This window comes from Coturnix japonica, chromosome 2 (genome assembly GCF_054131305.1).
Source record: "Coturnix japonica strain WE chromosome 2, WE-NBRP24, whole genome shotgun sequence".
Taxonomy (NCBI): Eukaryota; Metazoa; Chordata; class Aves; order Galliformes; family Phasianidae; genus Coturnix; species Coturnix japonica.
In genome coordinates this window covers 62,820,105-62,846,540 of record NC_140664.1, presented here as the reverse complement: position 1 = coordinate 62,846,540, position 26,436 = coordinate 62,820,105, and the positions used below count along the sequence as shown (strand labels likewise).

At 39.0% G+C, this 26,436-nt stretch overlaps 1 protein-coding gene and 1 long non-coding RNA gene across 2 annotated transcripts; one reads left to right on the top strand and one right to left on the bottom strand.

Moving 5' to 3' along the window:
* Positions 1-3,588: 3,588 nt before the first annotated feature.
* LOC107309904 (uncharacterized) lies at positions 3,589-18,230 on the bottom strand. Its single transcript, XR_001553386.3, has 3 exons — positions 18,098-18,230; positions 14,662-14,692; positions 3,589-11,882 (listed from the first exon to the last, which is right to left on the bottom strand). It is a non-coding gene; the product is annotated as an uncharacterized LOC107309904 (long non-coding RNA).
* Positions 18,231-18,277: 47 nt separating this feature from the next.
* Positions 18,278-21,999, top strand: NEUROD6 (neuronal differentiation 6). Its single transcript, XM_015855076.3, has 2 exons — positions 18,278-18,528; positions 19,973-21,999. The coding sequence occupies exon 2, from the start codon at positions 19,994-19,996 to the stop codon at positions 21,005-21,007; it is 1,014 nt and encodes a 337-aa protein (XP_015710562.2). The 5' UTR covers positions 18,278-18,528; positions 19,973-19,993; the 3' UTR covers positions 21,008-21,999.
* Positions 22,000-26,436: the final 4,437 nt, after the last annotated feature.

The window sequence follows — 26,436 nt, the reverse complement described above, 5'->3', positions numbered from 1 at the left end:
TTGAACAGACTTTAAATACACTTCATTGCAAATATAACTTATGCTACGGCTTTAACTGCTGTGGCTAAACTTCTGAGCTTAGTACAAAATAAATAAAGAAATAATTGAAAGAGGAACCAAAGTGACTTGTCCACGTCCATGCTATGATACAGCATGAGAACTAGGGAAAGTTGCTTGAACTCCACCATGATGTAAATACAGCAAACCACTGATGGAATCTTGTGCGACAACCAAAAAAGCATCAAAATTTCACCAGCTGCTGAAATTTATTCAAAGCTTTTGGACAAAGACCCAATGGGCTGTATGAGAGCTGTCTGGGAGACAGCACCTCATAATATCCTATCCCCACTCTAGTCTTGAAGAGGAGTACAGGAGCATTCCCCCAACTACAGCAGAGAAAGCAGTGTAGGCTCCACATGAAAATTATCTCTGTTCTGCTCTGCTACTTTGAGATGAGCATTAGTAGGCATCCTACAGACATTATGGCATTTGGATCTATGACCCCACAGATGGACATACCTCACTTCAGTGTTTTCCCAAATGTCACTAAAACTTGGGGCAATTACTCTCCCCTTGTATGTGCAATACACACAGTCCATGAACACATAGCAGGACTGTTCAGATATATACAAGACACACTTACAAGAGTGTCCAAGGAGGAAAATACAACAGCACAAGCTGGAAAGCTAATCTGTTACCCTGGGTTTTTATGGGCTTGACTGAATTTGACTTTCCAGCATTAGCAATTGGTTAGTCAGTAGGATGAGGAGAAACATTCCTGTCCCATTCATCACATAGCAAGGAGACTCCTTACAGCTCCCCTTCCACACCTAAATCAGGAGATCTGCAGCTCCTTTCCATTAAAGACTTCACTGTTAGAAGCATTGCTGGGTTTCATGGTTGCAGTGAAAGGAAGCTGGTGGGAAAAAATATTTAAAAAAATAAAAAAGATTAAGCTATTTAAGAAAAAAAATAGCAGTCTTAGTATCTTGGTCCACATATTTGCTTTCCATTCTTCCAACAAAAGACATGATGAGCTTGCGCACGCGCGTACACTCATGCTTATTCTATGCTTTTTCGCCTCATCTGGCAGCCTCTTTCCGGTCCAGCAGACACTAACATCTAATGAGTCAAACTTCCCATTTTCAGACTAATCAGTCGGCTGCACTAATTGCAAATGCAAATATGCAAATTTATATTAATTAATTACTCTGCTAATTAGTTCTGCGGTCTTTTTGGGGTAATAAATCATTGTGCAGTGGAAGGGAAACACGTCCTGTCCCATTTCACTCCACATAAAAATTTAATGTACTCATTGAAGAAAATATATTAAAAAAAAATGTATTCTGATAGCTCTGCTTCTACTGATGAGTTCCCTACAGAAAGGTATGATTGTAAGAAGGCTTTCACATCTTCAGCAAATGCCATCACTAAGGTGCCTGTTAGCAATTTAATTATCATATTATGAGCTCCAGGAAAAGCCAGTTTGCTGTGCTGCAGGCTGTGACTCTGAGCTCTGTAGTTCACACATTTTGCAGCAAATGCTGTTTATACATACATGAAAGATAATCTAGAGAAAAGTGCTTGGTTTGCTCTACCTGAATGAGCTGCTGGAGCTTGCTTACAAATCTCAGAAAGCCAGATCTGCTAAAGCCCTCCTGAGTACATATGCTTTATTTCTCCAATCTCACTAGCTCAAATTTGAATGGGTTGCCAAGAAGAAGGAAAAATTACCTAAGAAGGGACTCTTGCAGAGCCTTTCCATGGCCTTGAACTGTACTTTGGCTATGATCCCCTTCAACAAGGGAGTTAGGTGTCTCCTGCCAGTGCCGCTGCTCCCTCTCTCCCCAGCACAGCCTGGGCAAAGGGATACTCATAGCATTGCCATTTTGCTGGTGGAGTAATTCATGTGAAGTTACACTAATCCACAGCAGAGCTATATTGCACAGTTCATCCCAACCATCCCAGGAGCCAGATTCTTTCCTAAGAAGTTTGGGAAGGCATTAAGAAAAGTGCGTCGTCTCATCTCACACAAACTAAGGCTAAGCAGGAATGCAGTATCTACCACAGCCCTCAGAAGGTTTTCTTATCCTCCACTTTCTTATTTTTTACTGCTACAAGCAATTGTTTCTACTTTTACAGTGTGTTTTCTTAAGAGTTTAAATGTGACCAAGTGTGATAATCTCATACAGACAGGCTAAAAGCCAGATAAAGATGTTACTAAAGTCAGCAGTGCTGTTCTTCTATGTATTTATGAGATTCAGGCATCTGACATGCAAAATTTCTTCTGAAATAATGGAGGGAAAAAAAGCATTGGCAAAGGTTTTGCTTTATGCTTTAAACTGTTGTTTAAACTGAAACAATAAATGCCTGGCAGGTAATTAAATTCCAGAGGTCTTTATCATGACATGTTTAACCAGAACTTGACTTGTCTGTTTTTCTTCTTATAGTTTAGAAAAGAAGGATTACTTCCTTCTTATTTATTTACCTTCCTTATCCAAACACGGGAATCAATTGCTTTTGAACTGCTAATCTGAGCCCAGTGACTGGGAATCAGAGGAAATAAAAAAAAAAACAAAAAACACTAAAATAACTTACATTGACCAGGCAATTTTTGGAACAGAAAAGAAAATTTGCTTACAAAAAGTTTCCACCTTTGGTTAAAACACTCAAGTGAACAAATGATTTTCCATTTTAACATAATGCAAATTAAAATATTTATTTAAAAGGCAACTGCCTTTGTGTTTTTTCTAAGTTTACGGGATCCTGGATTCACCTGAGATCCAAATTGTTTATTACACATTACAGCTTCTCACCACCTGCTGTGAGTTTTGCCTGGCATTAAAAAAAAACAGGTTTTGTTGTTTTCTTTTTATTCTTTTTTTCCCCACAACCCTACAAAACTTTCAGAGATTAATATGTGAAGATTTTGACCAAACTCCACAGGTAACTCTTTAATAATAAATAGATATTAGAAAGTAAGAAGGACTTTGTTCTTACTGTCTGTAGTGTTCTTTAAATAATTACATTTAAATCATAATTGCATTGGAACATAAGATATAACTTGTGACATTTGACAAAGTCTCTGGATCCTTTGATGGGCTGGCTTCAATTAGAAAGCTTTAACAGCACATGCGTCTTTTGCAAATTGCATTAGGCTTCCTCACTCCAGGCACTGTGAACAGAATTATCTTTTGGTTTTTTTGATCATGCTCATAAAATTGCTAAGAAATTTTTGTCAATACTTACTGCTGAAGAATACTGTCTCGATTCAGAAGAAGACTTACAGATAGCCAGAAAAAAAAGCAGCACTAATAAAAATTCCATCATGATAGTCTGTTTTTATTCCTTTCCATTCTGGCTGATATTTATTCTCTTGTCAGGGTTGTGAAATTAAGACTTTTCTTAACATATAGGACAGCAAGACCCATTTGGCAACCAAGATGAAACCCAGATGAGTGTTAAGATTGACAGTGTTTTCACCCTTATAATTAGGCATTCACACAAATGGGGTTTTAGTTTGCACTTATGCTTGGAACATGGCACTTCTTTGTACAGGGAGCAGCATTCACATGTTAACATTTTCACTTTTGTTTTTTTGTTGGCAAGTAAACCAGTGTACTCGCTATTGACTTCTGTTAGCATTTTGCTATATATTATTCACTATTTATTAGTGCCATATTTAAAATGAATTGAATGAGAGCGAGGAAGGAACGTGTACCGCAGCCACAGCCCTTTCCTTTGCTCTGCTTTGGAAGAGAATGGCACTGCTTAGAGTCATCCTGCTGCCTCCAAGTGAATGCTTTCCAAATGCACAGCACCAGGGCAACACTTTTCAGCATGACTTTTTAAAAATTTTGTTTTGTATTTTGTTTTTAAGTGTGAAAGAACCCCCATTTCTTCCTGAGGGAGGGACTGGTGGACCCAGTGCAGCAGAGCACCTACTGCACTGAGCTAATTTGTACCCTTACCTTCAGTTACACACTGACTCAGTGATGTCTGGCGAAAGAGAACCAAAGCGGGAAACCTCATGGTAGTGTAGGAACCATTGCCAGAAATTCATCAAGGATTGTGATGGATTCAGAGCAGGGTTCTGTTCACTTTAAATTGAGGGGGGAAAAATGCTCCGTGCTAGAAGAGAAGACAACAGGACAGCTAAAACCTTACTGTTTCACTAGATCTGAAATGTGACTGATTTGCTCACATGCAGCAAGAAATTTCAAAAGGAAAAATAAAACAAAACAAAGCACCCTTCATGGACTGTATTTTGTATGTACCTAGTCTGGAGAGCTCCTTGTCACCAGAAGAGGCATTCAGAAATGTATGTTTGCAAAAGGAATTGATATGCATATCAGAGTTACCATAATTAATTACAATAACGTTTTTGGGTCATGCTTCAGGGCTCACAGAATTCAGCAACTGTTAGAGAACAGGCTGAGACTTCACAAGGATAATCTCTTTTTAACCTTCATGTACACATTTTAGGGGTCTCTCTTTGGCAAAGACTATTGCCAGAAAAAAAAATATGAGGTCTAAACAGATAGGAAAATTCCTGTCCCTATTATAGTGGACTGTATTTCTTCATAATCTTTCCTCTCCTGGGCATGGATGACTTTTGCCAGTGGATTTAATCTCTTTCCTTAATTTTCCTATGGCTAGAATAAAAAGGGAAGGAAATACAAAAGATAAGGAAAACTTGATCACTTGTGTAAAAGTGGTGGTAAAATATACAAGGTCTTTTGTGCTGAACTAGAATTAATTAATATTGTTAATCTCTTTAGAAACAATTGCATCTACAATGGACAGGAGGACAGCTAACTGTCAAGATTAAAATTAAGATTACATATAAAATCACTGGGGGAAAAAAAACAAGAATGGACTAATGGTGGAGAAAGGCACAGAGAAGCCCTAAAGGCAAACAATAGAATGAATAAGCATGGTAACTGCAAACCACCTAAGCAAAAAATAAAAATAACGATTGGGGAAATAGCAGTAAAATGCAAAAATCATTTGTCTATACCAGAGATCCACGACCACAGCTCTTTGCCTCCAGGCACTCTGAGCACAAGGATGCCTTCTTACCCAAGTGGTATGTTACCCAGAGAAGTAAGTCGAGATTGCTGCTCATCTTCTCTGAAAGAGCAGAGTGATTCCTCCCTCTCTGATCCCACATCACTGCAGCATCTCTGCTGTAACTCAGAGAGGGCAATTGCATGGGGAAACACACTGAGGCTGCAAAGGGAAATTTTTGTGCTGTCCCAGAATCACAGGAGCCTACCAAGGTGTGAAGCAGATCAGTGCATCAGGGCCAGGGGCTTCCACCAGCGCAGGTCACAAAGGTGAAACTCATCCAGCATATCCCCACCTTAGGCAAAAAGTCAGCCTTTCTCCCTCTGATTGCACTTTGAAGATCACCTTCGTTTGGGCATACTTCACTAGGCAGAGTTGCTGAGTGAGAGGTCAAAAAGGAGTTGTGATTGCAAAGCACCTTAAGCTAATTAAAGCTAAACCAAAGCCAGAGTATTCTCCTAGTGAGTTATCCCAAAATTTCAGTGTTTGTGTTCAATCCCTGCCATGATGAAGTGTTGAAACATTTGTTTGATATACCCCCTACTGTACTTTCAACAACAAAAAAATACATTTAAGTTTCAGAAACTGAACCTTTTCAGCTTTGACATACAAAGTGGGAAACAACAGCTCATTGCCAGACACTTAAAACAAAAAAATGCCAGTTTCTCTGAAAACAGTTCACACTGTGGGAGTTTTCCTCAGGAGCATGATCTCCCTTGCAAACCAGGATCTCTGCCTTGGCTGCATATCTTGTTACCAACAAGTGGTCATTCAGAGCCAGGATTACAGTGCACCCATAATTTGGAAAACAAATTATGGCCACAGAACAAAATTCATTAAGAACGGGCTCACACCACTACCAAAAGCCAGGACACATAATCATTCAACTGACTAGAGGGATATACATTTTGGGACTGTCCAGCAAAAAGATTACTCCTGTTGAGACTTACTAATCTTAAGAAGGAGTGTTTTTTGGCTTTCTGAGCAGAAAACCATCAAGTTTCACAAACATTGATGTGTGCCCAAGAAATATCTGACTTATGTGAACTGCTTTAGCATCTTGCAAAAGGTTTCCAACCAATGCTGGTCCTGAGCCTACAAAGACTTAACAAGGAATTATTTTCATCTAGAGTTAGACATTAAAAGAAAATTGACCATCCCAAGCAGGTTACCTGACACGCACAAAGTTAATGGAAAATACCTCATTGTACCTAGCGTGGATAGCCAGAAGATGAAGTTTACTTTTTCTGTTCTCTAAAAACAAGCTTAGACCTGTGGCTTTCACTTAGACAGCTGCTGAAGAGGAAGCTGAGGGTGCAAGAGTCCTTGCACAACTTCATGTGTAATGCAGGGTTATTATTCATCATCCGTCTAACATGGTGTGAGCAAATCCCACCTGGAGCTGAGCTCAGTGAAAAGCCCCTACTATCATTCTTAGCATCACCGTGTACGCATGTGTCTGCCAAGACAAAACAAAAATAATAATATCTGGGGCTCTGTATGACTAAGTGCCAAAGTCCTGAAAATACAGCATAAAATATGATGCTGAGAATGTAGGCTGTAGCAGCTGAAGATGACAGAAATCATTTTTCCATCACTAATTCTAAAAAGTTTTGCTGAAAGTGGGAGTTGGTGAATTTGGAGCAAACTTCTGGCAGGATTTTAAATGTATAGGGTCTAAAGTAAGTTGGCCTGTTCATAGTGTTTCAAGATTCAAACTACAGGCTTGAAATGAGTGTAGTAGTGCTTAAAGAAAAAAAGACTCACAATCAATAAAAATCCCTTAAAAATGACAACTATAGTCTGAGGAGAGTTGTTACATGTTCAAAACACTTTGTTTCGGAAGAAAAAAAACCACTTTTTCTTGCAAGTCATTTACCTATATTTAGTAGTCTTTAAATTTCTCATGTAAATTAGCTTGCAATGTAAAGAGCAAAGAGGAAAAGTACCATGTACAGTCCTTTAATAATCACTACTCAGCGTACTTACGGAAGAAAACTGAATTAAAATGCTGACTTCTAGTTAAGTCATCTTTTTTTTTCATTGTTTTGTTTACCATGTTTACCATACCACAATTTTTTATTTTATTTTTTTTTTTTTTTAATAATTTTACTGATCCAGGAACAAAATTAAATTTAGTTTTGTGAAGTAACAAGATAGGAGCAATACAGGATAATTTTGCATCTGGTTCTTAAATCACTCTATCTCTCTCTTTTTAATAGAAAACAGATTCAAATTTCTTTTTGCAAGAGCCAAGACACACTTACTTGTCGTATTCTATTGTAGCTTTACATAAACAGAGGTTAAATAAAGCCTTAGTGTGCAAGATGGTACCATGGGAACAAAGCAACAGTTTCTTGACCATAAACAAGTTGCAATTTAAACATCTGAATTCTCTGAAACTGAGTTATAGGTTTCTCTGCAATAGAAAAGGCAGCATGAGTGAGTTTGGATGTGTTTGATCAAACTGTGGACAAGCTGTGTTGTAAACAGAGAAATATTTAAGCTAAATCAGGCTAGAGCGGAACAGAAAAATGTTTAATGCTGTGTGGCATTATGAACAGGATATCCACATGCTCCATAGAGAGCAGTTTCACTGACCTTTCTTTTTTCTACCATGCTCTCTGTCCATCCTCTACTAGCTCTTGCCACCACTGCCCCAGGTAAATAATAATCAGCGCCATCACTTTTGCCTCGACGACCAGTAACTGATTTCAGGAGGCAGTGCATAACCAGGAAAAAAAAAACAAACACAAAGTGGGAAGTAATTTTTGTGCTTGGGACTTGTTCACATCAGACTATTGTGTGCTACTCTAGACACCTTAACGCTCTTTTTCTTCTGAGTTTTTGAGGATATAAATTAGATTCTGTGTAAGGATACTGGTGCTCATGGACTTCACAACAATATTTGCAGTATTCACCTTCGGGAACATTTCTCATATGGTTTCAGCCAGGAACAGATGTTGTAAGTATGCAGTTTGAATAGAAGTATCCTTATTTTCATTTGAGATTGAGGAATAAAATTGTTTTGCTCTTCTTTTTTCTTAGAAGTTAGAATTAGGTCGATGGGAAGGGTAGATGTGCATGTGGATAAGATGTGGAGAATGAAAGTTGCTGAGCTCTCAGAGTATTTCCCATTGTACGTCTGACTGACAGTGGGAATTTGAGTGATAGCTCTGGCTATGAAATGCTACTGTGAGCTTACTGAACCAGTAGGCGCCAAAGCCTGATTTCACTTTGTACAGTGCTGAAAGATCTTTATTTGCCATGTGCTGTACGATATTCCAAGCAATTTTAACAGTACCGAAAGTAAATGGATTTCTCTTGCACGTTTCTGATAAAGAATCCTGAGTACCCAAGTATCTTTTCCAGCCACTGTTGGGATTTTGCCATTTTAGTAGCAGTACACATATAAAAGTTCAGTTCTTATTCAGAAATGCTACTATTGTGCATAAACAGTTGTTAACTTTGCATCAACGTCTCCATGGATTCAACAGTCCCTAAGTACACATTGACAGCACAGATCATTATGATTATGGACCCTTAACATTTAAAATGGGAGGGGAGGGAGGTTGCATGTGTGTGCATTCATCTCCTTGCTCCCTCTCTTTCACAAACTATAAGGTTTAATAGTGATTAACACTAGACCACAGCACTTCTAAATTAACGATAGTCCTGCCAATTCTAATTGGTATTCTAATTAGTCCGACAATTCTACTAATTAAGAGCATTAAACTTTTTAACAAAGGCTATCTTTTTGTGTTATATTTGGCAAAATGGAATTGAGGGTATAGGAGAGTCAGAACTGCTACTTTAGAGAATTGTTGACTATTGAAGAAAAGAAAAAGACAGATTTGGGGATAATGAATAAATATATATTGATGGCAGTTCAATAACATGAATGGGGTATCTTAATTATATGATACAATAAGTGAATGATAGAGAAATGGATTAGTGAAAACTCCAAATCCAGAATATATGCCTAAATATATATCTGAAAAAGATTTGCTTTTTCAAACTCTGGTTTATCCTGAGTGCATTAAGGATTTCAGAACAGTGCCCTGAAATTCATACTTTCCTTTTTTAGTAGTTATTTTTTCCACATCAATTGAAATGTCTCATTTTGAGGAAAAATAAAAAGAAAAAGAAAAAAGCACAAACAATATATTGAATGTGATCTTGCTATCCTTTTTGATTCCTTGAAAATTAAGTTCATTCTCTGTCCTATTTTCAAATTGAAATTTCATTAGAGGACACTTATACATGAAGTTTTGTGCTGAAAACAATAAGCAGTTTCCTGAAAGAAAACAACTTCCATGTTTTGCCAATTTGTGTTTCAAGATTAAACTGTAAATATCTTTTTCATAATCCAGATTTTAGTTTCCACGAGAGTTGGAGCATTTGCAGAGTCTTTGCAAAAAGCTCACTGATGTTCACTTATGCACCACAAAGAGAATGAATAACACATAAAATTGAAATCAAAGTGTAGCACTGCTAAAGTATTTGCTCCAACCCTCACCTCAGAATTCTGAACCTCACAGATTGTACTCTTCTTCGCACCCTTACTTGAAGGCCTCTTGGATCTCTGAATCACATTATGCTTAAGTTGGAAGGGACCTCTGGAGGCTAGAAGGTCTGAAGATCATCCTGATTCTATCCAAGTGTTCAGTCAGGACCATGCAGAGCCCAAGACCACATCCAGACAACATTTGAACATCTCCCATGATCTGGTCCAGAGTACTCCAAAGACCAGGCTGTAACACCAAGTATATTTCCTTGACCGTTTTACCAATTCTATGTCACAGTGGCGGTATTTACACTGTTCAAGGGCTTAGAGATACAGGGAGAGGTTATTCCAGTCACCATCTGCTGGAAAAAGCAAATGTTCTCTACATGGCTATCTTCAAAACTCATAGCAATGTACCCTTTTGAGATGAATTTTACCTTGATGACTTTATCTAGTGAGATGCTTTACAGGCCCAAAGGCAGAACACAGAAGCAAGCATGGCTCTCTGGATACTTCAAATTTCAATCTGAGCCACACATAAAACTTTTGAACACAAGAATAAGCCCTGCACTTATTATAATTAATTATTCAGAATGTACATCTCTGAATACTTCGCAAAATTCATATTTTCCTCTCTCATTTACATTGCAGTAATATAGAATTGAACTGAAGAAACAGCAGCTTAATTGAAGATGATCACAAAGAAAATGAAATAAGGCCAGGTACATACTGGCTGACTTTCCAAGCCATATCACTGAGGAAAAATGAAGGAAGGAAGGGGATGGGAAGATTCCTAATTTGAAAAAATATTTGCATATTCAGTACTGTTTCTGATGATAATTGTTTTAGCATTTTGCAAGCAACCTATATCCAGTATGACCTTTTCCCAGCACTTAATAGTGTAAGGAGTCATATCACAGTAAGGCCACAAAAGCCGGATAGAAAGTCAGCTTATACGGTTACTAGAACAGCAGAGGGAAAATGGAAGAAGAATTGGGCTCAGCAGGACACACTCCATTTTTTGAGAGGGGAACCTGGCCAGAAAGAGGGGCTTTTTGCCAACCTTTTAGGTGCCTTCTGGCCATGGCTGCTTTAAAGTATTCAGGGATTCAAACCAGTTCTCAGCCAGCCCAAGGACAGAAACAAAAACTCAGGACTGCCAAAAGATACGGCTTGATTTCCTTTGAACACCATGTAAGGTGAGATGGCTTTGGAGAGTAGTTACCTCCAAAAACAACACCATGTGCTCAAGGCTATTGCATGAAGCATTGATTTTGATGATGCCTGGTGGCTGAGGAAGCTGGCAAACCATAAGGCTTACACAACTCCTCAGAGAGACAGAAGAGATGCAAAGAGATGGAAATTACTGAAACTACAGTTTACTTCATCTTGTACTTACATCTGTGATAACCTCACCTCATCTTATGGCAAAAGCATACCTTTACATTGATTTTGGCTTGGGGAGGGAGTTTTTATAATGACAGGATGAAGGGAAATGGTTTTAAAATGAAAGAGGGTAGATTTAGACTAGATACCAGGAAGGAATTCTTCACTGTCACAGTGTGGGTGGTGAAACACTGGAACAGGTTGCTTAGTGAGGCTTTGGATACCCCCTCCCTGGAAGCATTCAAGGCTAAGCTGGATGGGGCTTCGAGCAACCTGATGGAAGGTGTCCCTGCCTATAGCAGGGGTGTTGGAATTAGGTGATCCTAAATGTACCTTCCAACCCAAACCATTCTATGATTATGTGATTGTTAGGCAAAGCCGCTTCCTGGAAAATGTCCATAGATCTTATCATAAACATCTGCACAAGTAGAATAGCAGAAATTCGTTGAGAGAAATAAAACATTAAAATGGGTTTTTATAAAAATAATAAACATAAATAACTTACAGATAGTTCTCAGCTAGAATTAATAGGATTGCTCATTCATTATCAGGAAAAAAATTTAAATTGTATTTAAAACATCAAATGGGCGACTGTTTTCAGGATAGAATCATTGCAGTGTAATCTGAATTCAACATTGTTTTACAGTTGAGCTGAATTTGGCTGTGCCTCTCACTTTCTCAGAAGCTTGGGAAATGAATCCAGAAAACCATTTTATACATATGAAAATAACAACAACTTTTCTACTTGTAGTCAAATCCTGACACCAGGTCTCCAGTACTCTCAGGGGAAAATGGCTTGAATGATCCAGCTTACATTCTGCTGTGAATTAATTGCTTTATGTTTGAGGTTATGATCCTCCAAAGAATATTGCTTTCCATTTTCCAGCGTCTTCAAGTCAATGAAGATATTTTCAGTTTTCTGCAACAGAAGAAGGCAGCAAAATTAGAGTGTCTGGTAATGCTACACTACATCTAACTGCTCTTGAAAAGTAAGTTCTAAAGTATTTATAATACAGACACTACATTCTTGAATACTCTTTGCATTTCCTTAGAAAAATAACTAGAACAAGTTCAAGATCTGTGTCATAACGGATCTCCCTTTTACTTCTGGAAAGTAGTATTTCCTAGCTTCAAAGGAGTGCTATCGTGGCAAACATTTAATTCTGACAGTGGCTTAGATTTTATATTTTTTAACATCAAATTACTTTTCTTATTGATAAGGAAAGGTCTCCAATAAGATCCTCAAATCCTTGGATTGTCACACTGTATTTGCTGGTTGGAAAATGTGAGGTCAAAAGCGTAATATGGATCTAGGAAATGTAAGACAGGCCATGTTTCTAGGACAGCTTCAAATACCTGATTCCATACTTTTCCTGTTTTTTGAATGAAAAATTTCATTATATGTTATCTCAGAATGAGTCCTATCCAGCAAGAGTTATGAAGTCAGAAGGAAAACCAAAAGGATATTTCCATTACAGTGAGTCTGAGTCATCCTTCCCTCTTCTTAAAATATTTCGTAGAAAGACACAGCTCAAGTGAGCTTTGCTGTTAAGAAACTGTTTATTTGTACGCTTAGAGAGAATTGAGGTTTTGTAGGTAGATACGGCATTTGCTACTCTACACTACTCAGCTTGTCAATTTGACTAATACACTTTCAAAATAGGCTTAAAGGAATTCTTATTTCTAAAGTCTTTTTATTTTTTTTCCTAAGGTGTTCAGTTATTATTTCAGCATGTTGCTAAAATTTGCCTGAGGAGTGTACACAGGACAAAAGAAATTATGATTCTTAAGAGCTTACAGCTCACCTGAACTGGGGTAAAAGTTTTACGGGGGTGAAGTAATTTCCATAGCCTAAGGGCTTTCTCCCTGCTTGAGTTTTAAAGGTCCGCTTCAAATAATGCAAACGTCAGAGTTTCTCAGGACTTTGCAAGAATATTTCACAAAACATCCTATCGTTTCCTGGGAGCAAACTGTCCACCAGAAGTTCACATTATTCTAATGTTTTGGTTTGTTCTTCCCGCAAGTCACTGTTCATTAAACTTCTCTATTTCCTACTATCTTGCATTTCATTTAGAGCAGGCTGTGTGGTCCTAATTAAACTACTCGCTGTGTGCTTTCCGTAAGGCCCTTTTCCTTTTCTTGTTGGATTAGTACCTTCAAGATGGGCTTTGCATCAGTACCAGCATAGAGTGTAGAGTTTCCAATCAAGCATTTCTTATGGGGTGTCTCTTCTGGGGTTGTGCATACCCACACTACCTCTTCTGGGAGGTTCTGGCTGCAAGGTATGTCTTGAAAATCAAGCTTTGCTGGGACAAAGACATCCTCAAAATGGAAACACAGAGGAAGCTTGAGAGTGAGTCACTGCAGGCACCAGGAGAAGAAAGAGAGGAAAAAAGCAGCACTGCTAACTAGCTGTTTGACAGAGATTGCCTCTAAAGAGTCAGCACTGATCAGCAGCATCAGGCTGCTTACCACAGCCAAATGTCCCTGCTGTACCCTTAAAAGGCTGTCGTATTTACTGAGCTCACAGCATCTTCAAGGTAGATCAGCAGAAACCTCAGCCACCAAGCTTGAATGAAAAACAAACAAACAAAACCCAATCTGTTTCTCAGAGTTTCCCCTGGGCTGCCTCACACCACAAAGCAATAGGATTGACCTTAACCCCCTGCAGTTTCAAAAAGTGACAGGTAGGCAAGGAGAGAGTTTCCTTATATCCCATACTGCTGCAAGGTGCACATCACCTCTTAATCTGGTCACAAAGCTTTCAGGCTGTACACTGCTAGTGCTTTGCTATGTGGAATGCAGTAAAGTTAACCACATTTGTCTCAATTTTTATAATTTGCATTTTCCATCATAAAATTATCTGGCTCAATTCTCTCTCTGCTTGTTTATAATAGTGTAAGCCAGGAGTAGATCAAAGTTAATAGGATTATGCTAAATGTATGTCATATCTAAATCAGATCCATTCTATTCGTGTCTTTCAGAATTCTTGGAACAATTTCTGGTCACAAACACCGCTTTGGTTAACCATAAGCAGTTTGTATGAGACTCAATGATCAGATTCTAAATTCAAGTAGCTCCTATTAAAATAGAGTAACTAACCCTTCCACACTCTTTCATACTTATCTCTAACATCTCAAAATCTAAAACTAAGGACGTCTGATTGGAACAATAAATACATCCTCATTATGGAGAGCTTAGAGAGTGCAAAGAACAAGAATAACATTCTGTAGAATTAGCTGATGGGTTAAAATCACATTTTCATACAGAACTGAATCCTCTTGGACAAATGTAGGTTAGTTCCCTGAATCCGGGGTCCTGATTAGTGTCTTCTTTAATCTCTCGTGTGAGAAGTATGTATATCCCTGTACATCATCTTAGTGGTGGTGGATGAGGGCTTAGCTGAATTGATGGAAACAGCAGGTTTCCTATAGAAATGGGAATGTAATGGGGATGTGGAGATGGGTCACCCCTGGATTGTGATGCACATTGCTCCAGTCCTATAAAGCTCTGTAGTCCTCTGAATCCAGGATCGTTATTAGTGTCTTCATTAATCTCTCCCAGGAGAAGGATGCATATCACCTCAGGGATATTTTTGGTCCTCTCCAGATGTCTGGGGTGTGCTGGAAGGGATGCCAGGCTGAGAGTGAGGAAGAGAAAGCTTTTCACTGCAGGATTGTTACTGGAACTTTACATACCTGGGGTGCAGGGTTGTTTTCACTCTTGGTGCTTTCATTGGGAAGAAGAAGAGAGGAGAGAAGAGAAAGAAAAAGATTAAAGGTTAATTCTCCTGCTCCTGGACAGTCTCCCACTGACCATGAGGTCTCAAAGCTATCAGTGAATGACATGGGCTACAGCACACAAAACCCTGGAAGCAAAGCTATCAGAAACCGGTCCTGAGCAAACACCATTAGAATTCCACAATCCAGATGCAGCCCAGCTACAGTGTGACTGGGAGGTCTGAAGGGATGGGAAAAATAGAGACATTCCCTGGTGTTAAGGTGATAACAGGTTGAAGTTACTGGAAAGACTTCCATGGACTGCAGTGCAGTTGGGTCAGTCCCTCTGATGCGCTGTGGAGGTTCTGCAGTCCTTTGAATTTAATCTTATTTCAGTGGTTCTGTTAATGCTGTGTCTATTGTATTGATGTGGCATTTCATTTGAAATAGAGTCTCTTTTAATTCAAAACCATACAGCTTGGGCACAGGAAAAATATTGTGGTATGTGTTCAGCAACATATTTGGTGCTGTGCAGTCATTCTACAGAGTGCATTTAACTTTGTTGTGTGTATTATTCTTAACATGCATTCACACTAGACAGCAAAGCAGCAGTTATGGGGTCTGCTATGAATGCATATTAACAGCAGTACACATTTGCATATCATGGATCCATAATACAAAATGTGTAGTAAAATCCTTATGAAAAGTTATTATGCATGCACAGTAAAAGCTTTTTAAACCTTGATATCTCCGTTATTTTGTTTCTCCACTATTTATTTGAAAATATTAAAAAGGTCAAATGATGGATTAGGAATCTGCAAAAATGTAATGTTACTACTACAGAGGGAATCCTCCAACAGAAGCTAATCCTTTTTTTGCCTTTTTTTTTTAGTAGCAGTATCAACCATTCAAAAAATAATAAAATATGGATTTTAGAATAGAACTTGAGTGGTTAAAAAAAAACATTTGAAAAGATGTATTTTTTATGAAAGTATTTTTTGGAGGTTGCTGAAAATCTTTACAGCTCTTCACAGAGGCACTACAATGTCAACCTTTCCCTCAGTTTGTTCTAATATTTTTAGTATGCATTGAAACAAGGTTCAGATACTCAGGACTTTGCATATTTAGATTACCATGCATTGTATAATACTCTGAATATGCAAAATCCTTGAAAAGGTTGACAACCCTTAGGACCTTGCACAATGTAAATCTTAATACATAAATTCCTGTTGAGAATAACAGGATCCTACCCACTCTGTAACACAGATTGCAGGATTTGAGATAAAATGAAATGGATGTTGTGAGTACTACCACTCTTGCTCCTTTCAAACAGGTGCCACTGAAGTTTTAGAATCTTTCTTGCTTTAAATACGTTTTAAAATTAAAAATACATCAAAAAATAAGAATAATCTTTAGAAAGAGGTCTGAGCTTTGTAGAAAGTGAATGATCTGGTACTCCCAGCTTCTGTTAAAAATGAGTAGCTACATGTACACAAACACAAGGTTTGGAGGAGGGATTTTTTTCTAGTGCAGGTCCCTATAATTATTGAGCTCATATTCATGGATGTACACAGCACACCTTATTCTGCTGCTGCTTTTTTTTCTTTTTTTTTCCTATTTTTTTATCCTTTTTTTTCTTTCTTTCTTTTTTTTTCCCCTGTATTAAAAAAAAAAAAGAAAAAAAAAAAAAAAAAAGCCCAGATTTAAACGAAACTTTGTGAAAACAAAATAATTGGATCAGGACTGAGAACATTAACACCAAGCTTGGGCCCAATGTGAATTAAAGCAGATGAGTTATAAACCCTTCAAAAACAGGATTTATAACACAAACGCTGACACAGACCCATAACAATAGCAGCTCTGCCAGGGATTATTTTAATACTAAAAGCATACTCAGGCTCTCACTTTTTAAAATAGAGATTACTTAGTCACTAAAAAGCATCAGTATTTGATAATTAAAGCAAACTTTCAGAGAACATTCCCAAGATGACATGCTGTCTCCCCTACAACTCACTTGACATTGCCTCTGTGCAGCACACCACCCCTAAGGAAATAAAATGCAACAACAAAACCCAAACCAAGGTGGAGTTTGCCATCAGCTGCATGGCCAGGCTGAGCTGAGTGGCTCTGTCAGCTCTGGTTAACAGCTTCTTGTCCAAGGGAAGAGACAAAAGAGTTAAGGGAGCCAAAGCGGGAGGCAAAGAGGCTGCAGAGGGAGAAAAGGGCACAAGGAAAGAGCCTCAAAGGGGCACACGGAAGCAACGATCAGGAGGCAGGATACTCCCAAAGACCAGCCCTTGGGCTTAAGATCACAGGGAAGTGCTCAGGGGAACACTGCAAGCATCCCGAATCCTCATCCACACCAGGGTGAGAAGGGGTGTGAGCAATGAATTGCTGCAGTTGCAGGCAATCACATGTCACTAGAAAAGCAACACTTCTGAAACCTTGGCATCATGCGTCCAGTACTCCTCTGTTGCTTCTTTCTTTTTTTGGGGGGGAAGGTCAAACAATGATGAAGGTCATGATTTCTTAGCGGCAGCAGGGGATTTGCTGCTGTTAGTCTGTATTCTGGGGCAACACACTGTACTCCAATGACAAAAATGAATAAACATGAAGGAAGGAAGGAAGGAAGGAAGGAAGGAAGGAAGGAAGGAAGGAAGGAAGGAAGGAAGGAAGGAAGGAAGGAAGGAAGGAAGGAAGGAAGGAAGGAAGGAAGGAAGGAAGGAAGGAAGGAAGGAAGGAAGGAAGGAAGGAAGGAAGGAAGGAAAAAAGAAGAGAAAAGAAAAGAAAAGAAAAGAAAAGAAAAGAAAAGAAAAGAAAAGAAAAGAAAAGAAAAGAAAAGAAAAGAAAAGAAAAGAAAAGAAAAGAAAAGAAAAGAAAAGAAAAGAAAAGAAAAGGATAAAAAAAGAAAGTAATAGAAAGAAAGAAAGAAAGAAAGAAAGAAAGAAAGAAAGAAAGAAAGAAAGAAAGAAAGAAAGAAAGAAAGAAAGAAAGAAAGAAAGAAAGAAAGAAAGAAAGAAAGAAAGAAAGAAAGAAAGAAAGAAAGAAAGAAAGAAAGAAAGAAAGAAAGAAAGAAAGAAAGAAAGAAAGAAAGAAAAAAGGAGAAAGAAAGAAAGAGAGAGAGAGAGAAGGAAAGAGAGAAGGAAAAAGCAGACATTAAAATAACAAAACAACAACAAAGAAACAACAAAAAACTCATGCCCCAAATTTGCTTGAAATAGCATCACTTTTTGTGACCCTGTCATAGCACCAGTATTACATCCTGATTCCTTCCTTCCCTCCCCACCACCCTCCCTTCCCCCCCCCCTTTTTTTTTTTTTGCCTGGGTACCAGGTGCACCAGAGGGATCCGATCAGTACTAGACAGCACTTTTTGTATAAACAATTCCACATTAACAACTACAGGGCAGCCGTACCTGTAGGCAGGGATAGCACCAAATGTTGGCAAGTCTATCCGTGCAGATAGACTGCTAGAAGGAAACAGCTCCAGTGGAAAAGCACCTACTGTATGTGCAACGCTGGTGCAGATTTTTTTTTTTTTTCTATCAGTCTAACCTTCTGTGTTGATACATGAATGCTGGTACCCACTTAGAGGGATGCCAGATGATCAGTGCAGAATGAAGGTCCCAGGAGAAAGGCTCACGTGGTTTTCTCTGCCCCGTGACGTCACTAGCAGATGGCATGGGTACCAGCTCTGGCAGTTGGCATCAATGTCACTTTTTAGAGATCAATGAGATAGTGCAGATATACACAGATCTAGGCTCCAGGAGACGATGCGACACTCAGACTGAAAAGATTTGGAAGGCAAAAAATGAAAACTGATTGTTGAATGAAATAAAAAGCTAAGGTAATGCAAATAAAGATATATTTCAGTTGGTGCTGGGTGTGCATGCAAGTGTTTAAAGATACAGTATCATTGTCTTGTATTTTATGTATGCTATTAACTGTCTGATAAGTCCTGCTAACATTTTATTCTTCTGATGTAATTGCTTACTTTTGTTGGTGTTATGTAATGTTGCAAAGTGTGTAGACAATACTGCTGGACTTAATCTTTTACTGGGGTTTTTGTTTAGTTTTATTCTATTTAAAAGTCCTTGTATTCGTTTTTTTTGTCTCTTGGAGGACAGTGAGTCCAAGCATTTGCGGCTCCCAAACTGAAAACAAAAGCAGAAATAGTCGGAAGGGGGGAATTATTTCCCTGTTTCAGCTTGGGTTGCGAGCACACGTGCACGACTGCAGCTAGAGCCCAAAGCCCGTTGCTGTCAGCCAGGGGCTGGGGAGACGCCTGAGCCTCACTGAACATAAACACTGCTACAGCGTGCAGGGAAATATTTCCCCCTCTAATTGGTGGGGCAGAGGGAAAAAGAAAAAGGAAAAAAAAAAGAAAGAAAAAAAAAGAAATTAAATTTAAAAAATAAAATAAAAGTAAATAAGCAGATAAGTTCAGCCTAGGTAAATGCAAAATAAAATTTAGAATTTTTGCTGGAAAAAGAAAAAAAAAAAAGGTAGGGAGATTTTATTTCCTAACTCTAACATTTAGGGTTTGATTCTTCCTTATTTTTGTCTTGATGTGCAATATGTAATGGGTGATTTTTCCATAGAAATTGTTAGAAATAGAAAATACTTCATTTATTTAATGTTACCAGCTGAGAAATTTTGGGGGGATGTTTCATTCATTTTTTTTTTTCACTTGGTCTAACTTGCGAGAGTTTAGTATCTTGATTCAGAAAGAGGAAAATATGGAGGGAAAAAGCTCGGAAATTTAAGTCAAAAAGTGATTTTAAAATGTTTAGTTTAATAGAGATATGGTACTTCTCAGTTTTAGGACTGCACTCGCTCTTCTCATTTTTTTTTTCACCCACGGGAATTTGTATTAATGAAATTTATGTATTGCTTTATCATGTTTTGCATTTCTTTGGGTTCCGTGGTGGTGAGGGTTCAAAGGGCTTGTTTAAAAATGAGATAAATGAGCAGGGAGCTAATCATACGTTTTAAATATTGATTTACTCTGTACTTATCTGTAGGAGATGTGGCTTTTCAGTTGTGAGATCCTGAGCATTTTAAGTGATTTTAAAATTCTGGACAGCACTTGATTTTTAATAAGCAAGAATTTGCAATTGATATTTTATGAGAAAAAAATATATATACATATATAGATCATGCATTTATACACACGCACTCCTGTACGTACAGAGCGCGCACAGACAAATGCAAGGTGCATGAGAATGGGTGTGTAAGTCAGCAAACTTTGTAAATGAAAATATTTAAATACTGTGCTGGCCCTCTTTCAGGTAACTTAAGATTATAGAACCATGCTAACACTACCGTTTGATGAGTCTGTTGTAATGCCAGAGTCCCAGATGTGCAGAAAGTTTTCCAGAGAAAGCGATGACCAAAAGCAAATAAAGAACCCGGAAAGCTTTTCAAAGCAGATCACACTCAGAGGGAAGAATATTAAAAGGTCTCCTGGAGAAGACACAGAGAAAGAGGAGGAAGAGGAAGAGAGGGAAGAGGAGGATGAGAACGGCTTGCCCAGGAGAAGAGGCCTTCGGAAAAAAAAGACGAGCAAGATCAGGATGGAAAGGATCAAATTCAGGCGACAAGAAGCCAACGCGCGTGAGAGGAACAGGATGCACGGCCTTAATGATGCTCTGGACAATTTAAGGAAAGTGGTCCCTTGCTACTCTAAAACACAAAAACTGTCTAAAATTGAAACGTTGAGACTAGCCAAGAACTACATTTGGGCTCTTTCCGAAATTCTGAGAATTGGCAAGAGACCTGACCTGCTCACCTTTGTCCAGAACTTGTGCAAGGGTCTGTCCCAGCCAACGACAAACTTGGTGGCGGGATGCCTGCAGCTGAATGCCCGAAGCTTCCTGATGGGCCAGGCAGGTGAAGGTGCCCATCATGCCCGCTCGCCTTATTCTACCTTCTACCCTCCCTACCACAGCCCTGAGCTTGGCACCCCCCCGGGGCATGGGACTCTCGACAACTCCAAGTCCATGAAACCCTACAACTACTGCAGTGCGTATGAGTCCTTCTATGAGAGTACTTCCCCTGAGTGTGCCAGCCCACAGTTTGAAGGTCCCTTAAGTCCTCCCCCAATTAACTATAATGGGATATTTTCCCTGAAGCAAGAAGAAAGCTTGGACTATGGCAAAAATTACAATTACGGCATGCATTACTGTGCAGTGCCACCCAGGGGTCCCCTTGGGCAGAGCTCGATGTTCAGGTTGCCTACAGAGAGCCACTTCCCTTACGACTTACATCTGCGCAGCCAGTCTCTCACCATGCAAGATGAATTAAATGCAGTTTTTCATAATTAATGAGGAAAATGAAAATAAACAGTGGTCATTCACCTCCCCATCTAATTAAGAGCGAGCAGATGCTTGGGCACTGCGTAATTGGCACAACTCTATTTAACGTGTTTACTAGTTTCTAAAGTGTGTTTCAACTATTGTGGGGATTTTCTATGTATTAATAAATCCCTTTTCTGATGAGCATTTTTCTTTCTTTCTTTTTTTTTTTTTTAATTTTATTTTTTGGTTGGATTTTTTGCTGTTGTTTTTTTGGTTTGGGTTGGGTTTTGTTTTTGTTTTTGTTTTTGTTTTTTTGTCTGTAAACACTGTGAAATTATGTTTCCTCCCAGAGGTTATTTCCTCTCTCCTTTTTTTCTTATTTCCCTATTTGCTTGATTTGTTGAGCAGTGTGTCTGAACAGCACCACTGAAATAAAAGCATACACACTGTGTAAAGTCAATGTCTATTTTGATTGTACAGTAATTATACAAATGCATGTTATTGAAATCAGATGAATAAAAATGATGTATTTATAATTGGTAGAAATTATATATTATGTATTTGAAGGAGAACTGGGTTTAAAAATATTCAGAACTTTAAGGAAATTATCTCAGAACTGAGATGAGCTTGCAATATGCAGAGGTGAGAGAGCAGCAATATTGAAAGCTATGCAAAAAAAAAAAAAAAGAAAAAGAAAAAAAACAGAAAAAAAAAAACAAACAGATTTTCTGGTTGTTGTTTTTGGGAAAGCTAACAAAAAAGCAGTGACTGTCACTGAAATTATTCAACCTGGCCTTTAGAGTGTTGCTGGCAGGGGCCACACGCTAATATTTTAGGAGGTGTTGTTGAAATTTTGCCTCAGTTATTTTGACCATATATAATCAGCACTTTTTTGTATAATTCTGACTTCAGATGTAAAGGTTTGTTATAACAATGTATAACTGTGGTTTCTCACTACGTATTTTAAATGCAATTAAACATAGATGTTTCCACTTTTAAAATACATCTATTAGCTGTGATGCTGGTTTTTGCCTGATACTTTTTATTTCACAGTACACAATTGCCTTTGGTCTTGCCTACACAGCTTTCTGCCGTGCTCCCCTGTACCGCTTGAGCCTGGAGATGGAAATCATGATTTATCAAGGTGAACTTTGCTCTACTTCACATCAGCAACACAGAAAATTAGACCCAAAATAGCACAGCTGTATGCTGTGTGTTAAACGAAACACAGATTAAGGGAAGAAGGTAACTTTACAACTCAGTGAAACACAGATTCTACATTTCATATGGGCAAGGCTCTGAGTGCACATGTAGGTCACAGGCTGCCCTGAACACAGCCAAACTTGGTCCTTGCTAATAAAAAGCACAGCTGAGCTATAGGGGTGCCTGCAGCCCACATATAGAGCCACTCACAAAGCCCACGTGTCACTGGCACCTTGACAGGTGAAGCCCCACTGCACCTTGGCTGCTCCGTGGTTACTCAGAGCTGTTTTCTGATGAGCTATTATTCAGATCGAAAATCAGCCTCTTGGTCTGTGAACAGGCAAGGCGTCTTCGTTTTGAGAAGTACCAAGCAGCTACTTGACAGGCATTCACCCAAAATACCAAAACACTACACTGTGACAGAGTAGGGAATCCCTCTTTAAAGATACTTGAAAAGTGTAGCTTCCACTTTCAAGTTAGAGACCCTGAACTGCATGACAGCCTGGGCCTCAACATGTTAGCATCGCACAAGCCTCAGACCCTCCTTTGAGTGACAGCTTGACAAAGAGGAGAAATTATAACTTGTCTGATTTCACGTGTTTTATCACACATTGCTTCTCCTTCAGGACAACAGCCATCTGGAGTCTAACTCTTCTCAAAAGACCAGACCCAAAGTTTCAACACTTGGATCATGGTCTAAATGTTCTCATGCAGGAGAAGCACTGGAAATGTGGTTTTGCTCAGTGATTGTCTTCTCTAGACATAAATATCAAGCCCCAAACAGAACTTCCAAAAGCATAGTTTTGAGCCATGGTTCATGAGGTTGGCTCAGGATTATCCCACCATTCAGCAGTGTCAGGTTTGGGCAAGAAGTAAGCAGCATTTATTTACTTGATGGGTAATGAGTGTTGGGTCAAAAACATCCCTGGGCTCTTTGCACCAAATAGAAGAGAGGCTTGGGGAAAGAGAGTAGGGTAAAACATGGGGGAGGAGGAGGAGATGTCCTACCAAATAGCAGGTCACATCTCAAGCCCTACTTCAAAAGACCGTAAGTTTGGCACCTCAGGGCTGTGGTGCTGAGCTGGAGCAGGGTGCATCCACGTGAACAGAAGGCAAAGTGGGAGGCAGCTGTAAAGTTCTGCACTGAGAGAAGGAAATGACTGTCAGGATACATTTAGCAGGCAACTATGGAGAGTGCAAGGACTTCGAGCTCTGCAATCTGGGGGTCTCCAGCTCCATGGCCTTATATTAACTTCCTAACTCATGGGCCACTTCCAGTTTTCCCTGCTGGCAGCAGAAGGGGGAGGAAAAATACCCCTCCCTGCCAGCCTGGATCTTTCTCGCTCAGTCCACGACAGATGGGGAGGCAATTCACAGCCAGATTCCCCCTCTGGTAGCTCAAGGCAGGCACCACATTTGCTCAGGGCATTGCAAATTGAAAAGCCAGTCCAGAATAAATAATGGAGCAAGTAATAGAAAAATATTGAATTTCAATTAAAAAAAAAAAAAAAGACATTCTTGTTCGGGAGGATATGGATTATTTAGCAATACTGAGATAGGGAATTCCCTGGAAGGCAGGTTCACATACCTTCCCTGTCACAAATACGACAGACATTTCAGTGTTCCTTAGCTGGCCCATCACAGAATATAAAGGCTCTGAAGCAATTTATAAAAGCCTTTGAAGTTGCCTTGTTTTAGAGACCAAATCCAAGCATGGAGAATACCAGAGTGCTTTAAACTCACAGGAATAAAAGCCAGTGGGTTTCTTTAACCCGTCTGTGCATTATAGGGTTTGCCTCCTCCCAGGCCCATTCATATAGCAAAACAAAGCTGTTCATTTCTGCCTGCCTTTTTCTCTTCTTAACTACCTTCCCCTCTTTGAGAATATGGATATGTAAAACAGTGACTACTCCAGAAAAATGTGGTGAGAAGTTTTTATTCATCCTTGTCCTTTAGTGTAAACGTAATGAAATCTTCTGACAAATGTTAAGGTTCGAAACCCAAATCTGAAAGAAAAAGTGGTTTTGTTACACAATGGAGCTCTTTGCCATATAATTTTTCCCAGTGTGACATTTGAGTTAGATTTTTAAAAAGCTTTACATGTTATTATGATATCAGAAATATATTAATTATTTACTGATGGTTGTACTGGTTCAGATTAAACAACCATAAATGAAAAAAGATATCCTAAGTCTGAGCACAGTGAGAAAAAAAAAGTATATATATATATATATTAATTTATTTATCTATATATACTTATTTCACTAATAAAAACACCAGAAAAAATACTGCTTCAGGACTTTAGCAATCATCTTTGTTGAAGATAGGGATGTGCCTGAATTGCCCTTGGGATGGGAGGCACAGCAGCATACCTCAGGGTTTGCACCCCTTCCTCCACAGCACCGGGCTAATCAGCAGTCCCAGGCTAGAGTAATGCCAGGCTGCACCTCTGGACTAATTCTTCAAATATTATAGGAGTTAAATTTAACCAGTGGCTCCAGCTTTGCATCCCTACAAGACCCAGCACAGTGCCAAGCAGAGGGGGAAGGACATCATCATTTTGCCAGACCTTTAAATCTCTTCTGCCTTACAGAAGAAACACACTTATTTTAGGACACATCCTGGCTTTGCTCCCTTTGGGATCACCCGTGTTCTTTCACTTTATAGCTATTTGCACAGAGATTTTTAAAATGCACAGACACAAATGTGGTGGCAGGTTTTTCCAGCAATTCCCTTCCCTATTTTTTAACCCTACCTCCCTCTTCTATTCTCCCCTTTGCCTGTAGGGCTCTCAAATGGCAGCAAATTAAGTGAAATGCCATCAATAAAGATGAATGAAATCCCGGTGAAACACATGGCAGAATCTTTTCTTGCAGAAGCAAATAACACTTGCCTAAATGAAGAGGAGCTGTGTGGTTTTGTTTCTCAGATTCTGAATCTAGCCTTCCTCAAGCCTATAGTTATACTTTCTGGTCCATAGTCAAGGTCAAGCAGGTTTATTCAAGATACCAAAATCCTACAGCTTTTGAGGTACATGTAGCAGAGATGGTAATTATTTGGTCTGAATTTTCCAGAAGGCAATTCTCCTTATAAAATTTCAAACTTAAACAAACAAACACAAAATAAAACCCACCTAACCAAAAAAGAAACAATAAAAAATTACCTATAACCTGGCTGTGGGTCTGACCCAGAGCTGAACCGTGGCAGCAGGTTGTGATTTTGCTCTGGAGAGAAACAGATCAGTGTGGCAAACAGCTGGCACCGCGCCACAACAAAATCTCAAGGGCAGACCTGTCGTGCCTCGCTGATACAAATCTAACTGCCATACGATGGGCTGCCACGCAGAATCGTGCTCCCAAGCCCTCTCCCCTGCACCATGTGACCTGAGCAAGCTGCCCCACTCAATTCTTTTACGCTATGCCAAGAGGATGGCCTATTTTCTTGCAGAGCCTTCCCTCTTGCCCCAGAGGATGTGCAAGAATGAACGAGTAAAAGGGAAACGAAAGCCAGATTCACGGAGAGAAGAGATATGGATTATAATAATTATTATTTTTTTTAATGCATGCGAGGTGGATTAAAAAATGACCTGCAACTTGCTTTGCATTGGCATCAGTTCCTAAGATTCTGAGTTAAAAAGAGGTTTTCTCCCCCTTCTCCCCAAAATGTTGTTTTCTCTTGGCTGCTTTCCTTTGTCACTGGCTCCTCAGGATTTCACATTTATCTCTGTAGATGCGCTATTTGCACTATTTAATTCTAGGACACCATGTATGCATGCACCATATGGAAACAAGGATATTCTAGCTTTAGCTGAAATATTGAACTAGTCAAGAAGGATATTAATATATATCTGTATATTCAGAGCAGAAAAGCAGCCTTTATGATCTATCTGTTTTTCCAGGATGTTCAGTGTGGTCCTCCCACCTCCATTAGTGAACATTGTCCTTTCCTAGTTCTGGGTTCCTATATTCTGTGTCTTTTTCCTCTTTTCTGCAGGACATTAGTAAAAAGGCTATTTTTTATTTTTTTTTTTCTGGATTGGAGTTGATTAATATCTGAAGTGAGATTTTTCAAACTGGTGGAATTTCTTGGTCTAAATGAATACCTGCACATAAAAGGTCATAAATTCTGGGATTCGTGGACATTCTGTTTGCAAAACAAAAATGCCCACCATCAACTGAATTGGAGGCCCTCACACAGATAGGAGATCCAGGCTAAATCAGAAATTTTAGTATGAATTCCATACTCCTGAAAGA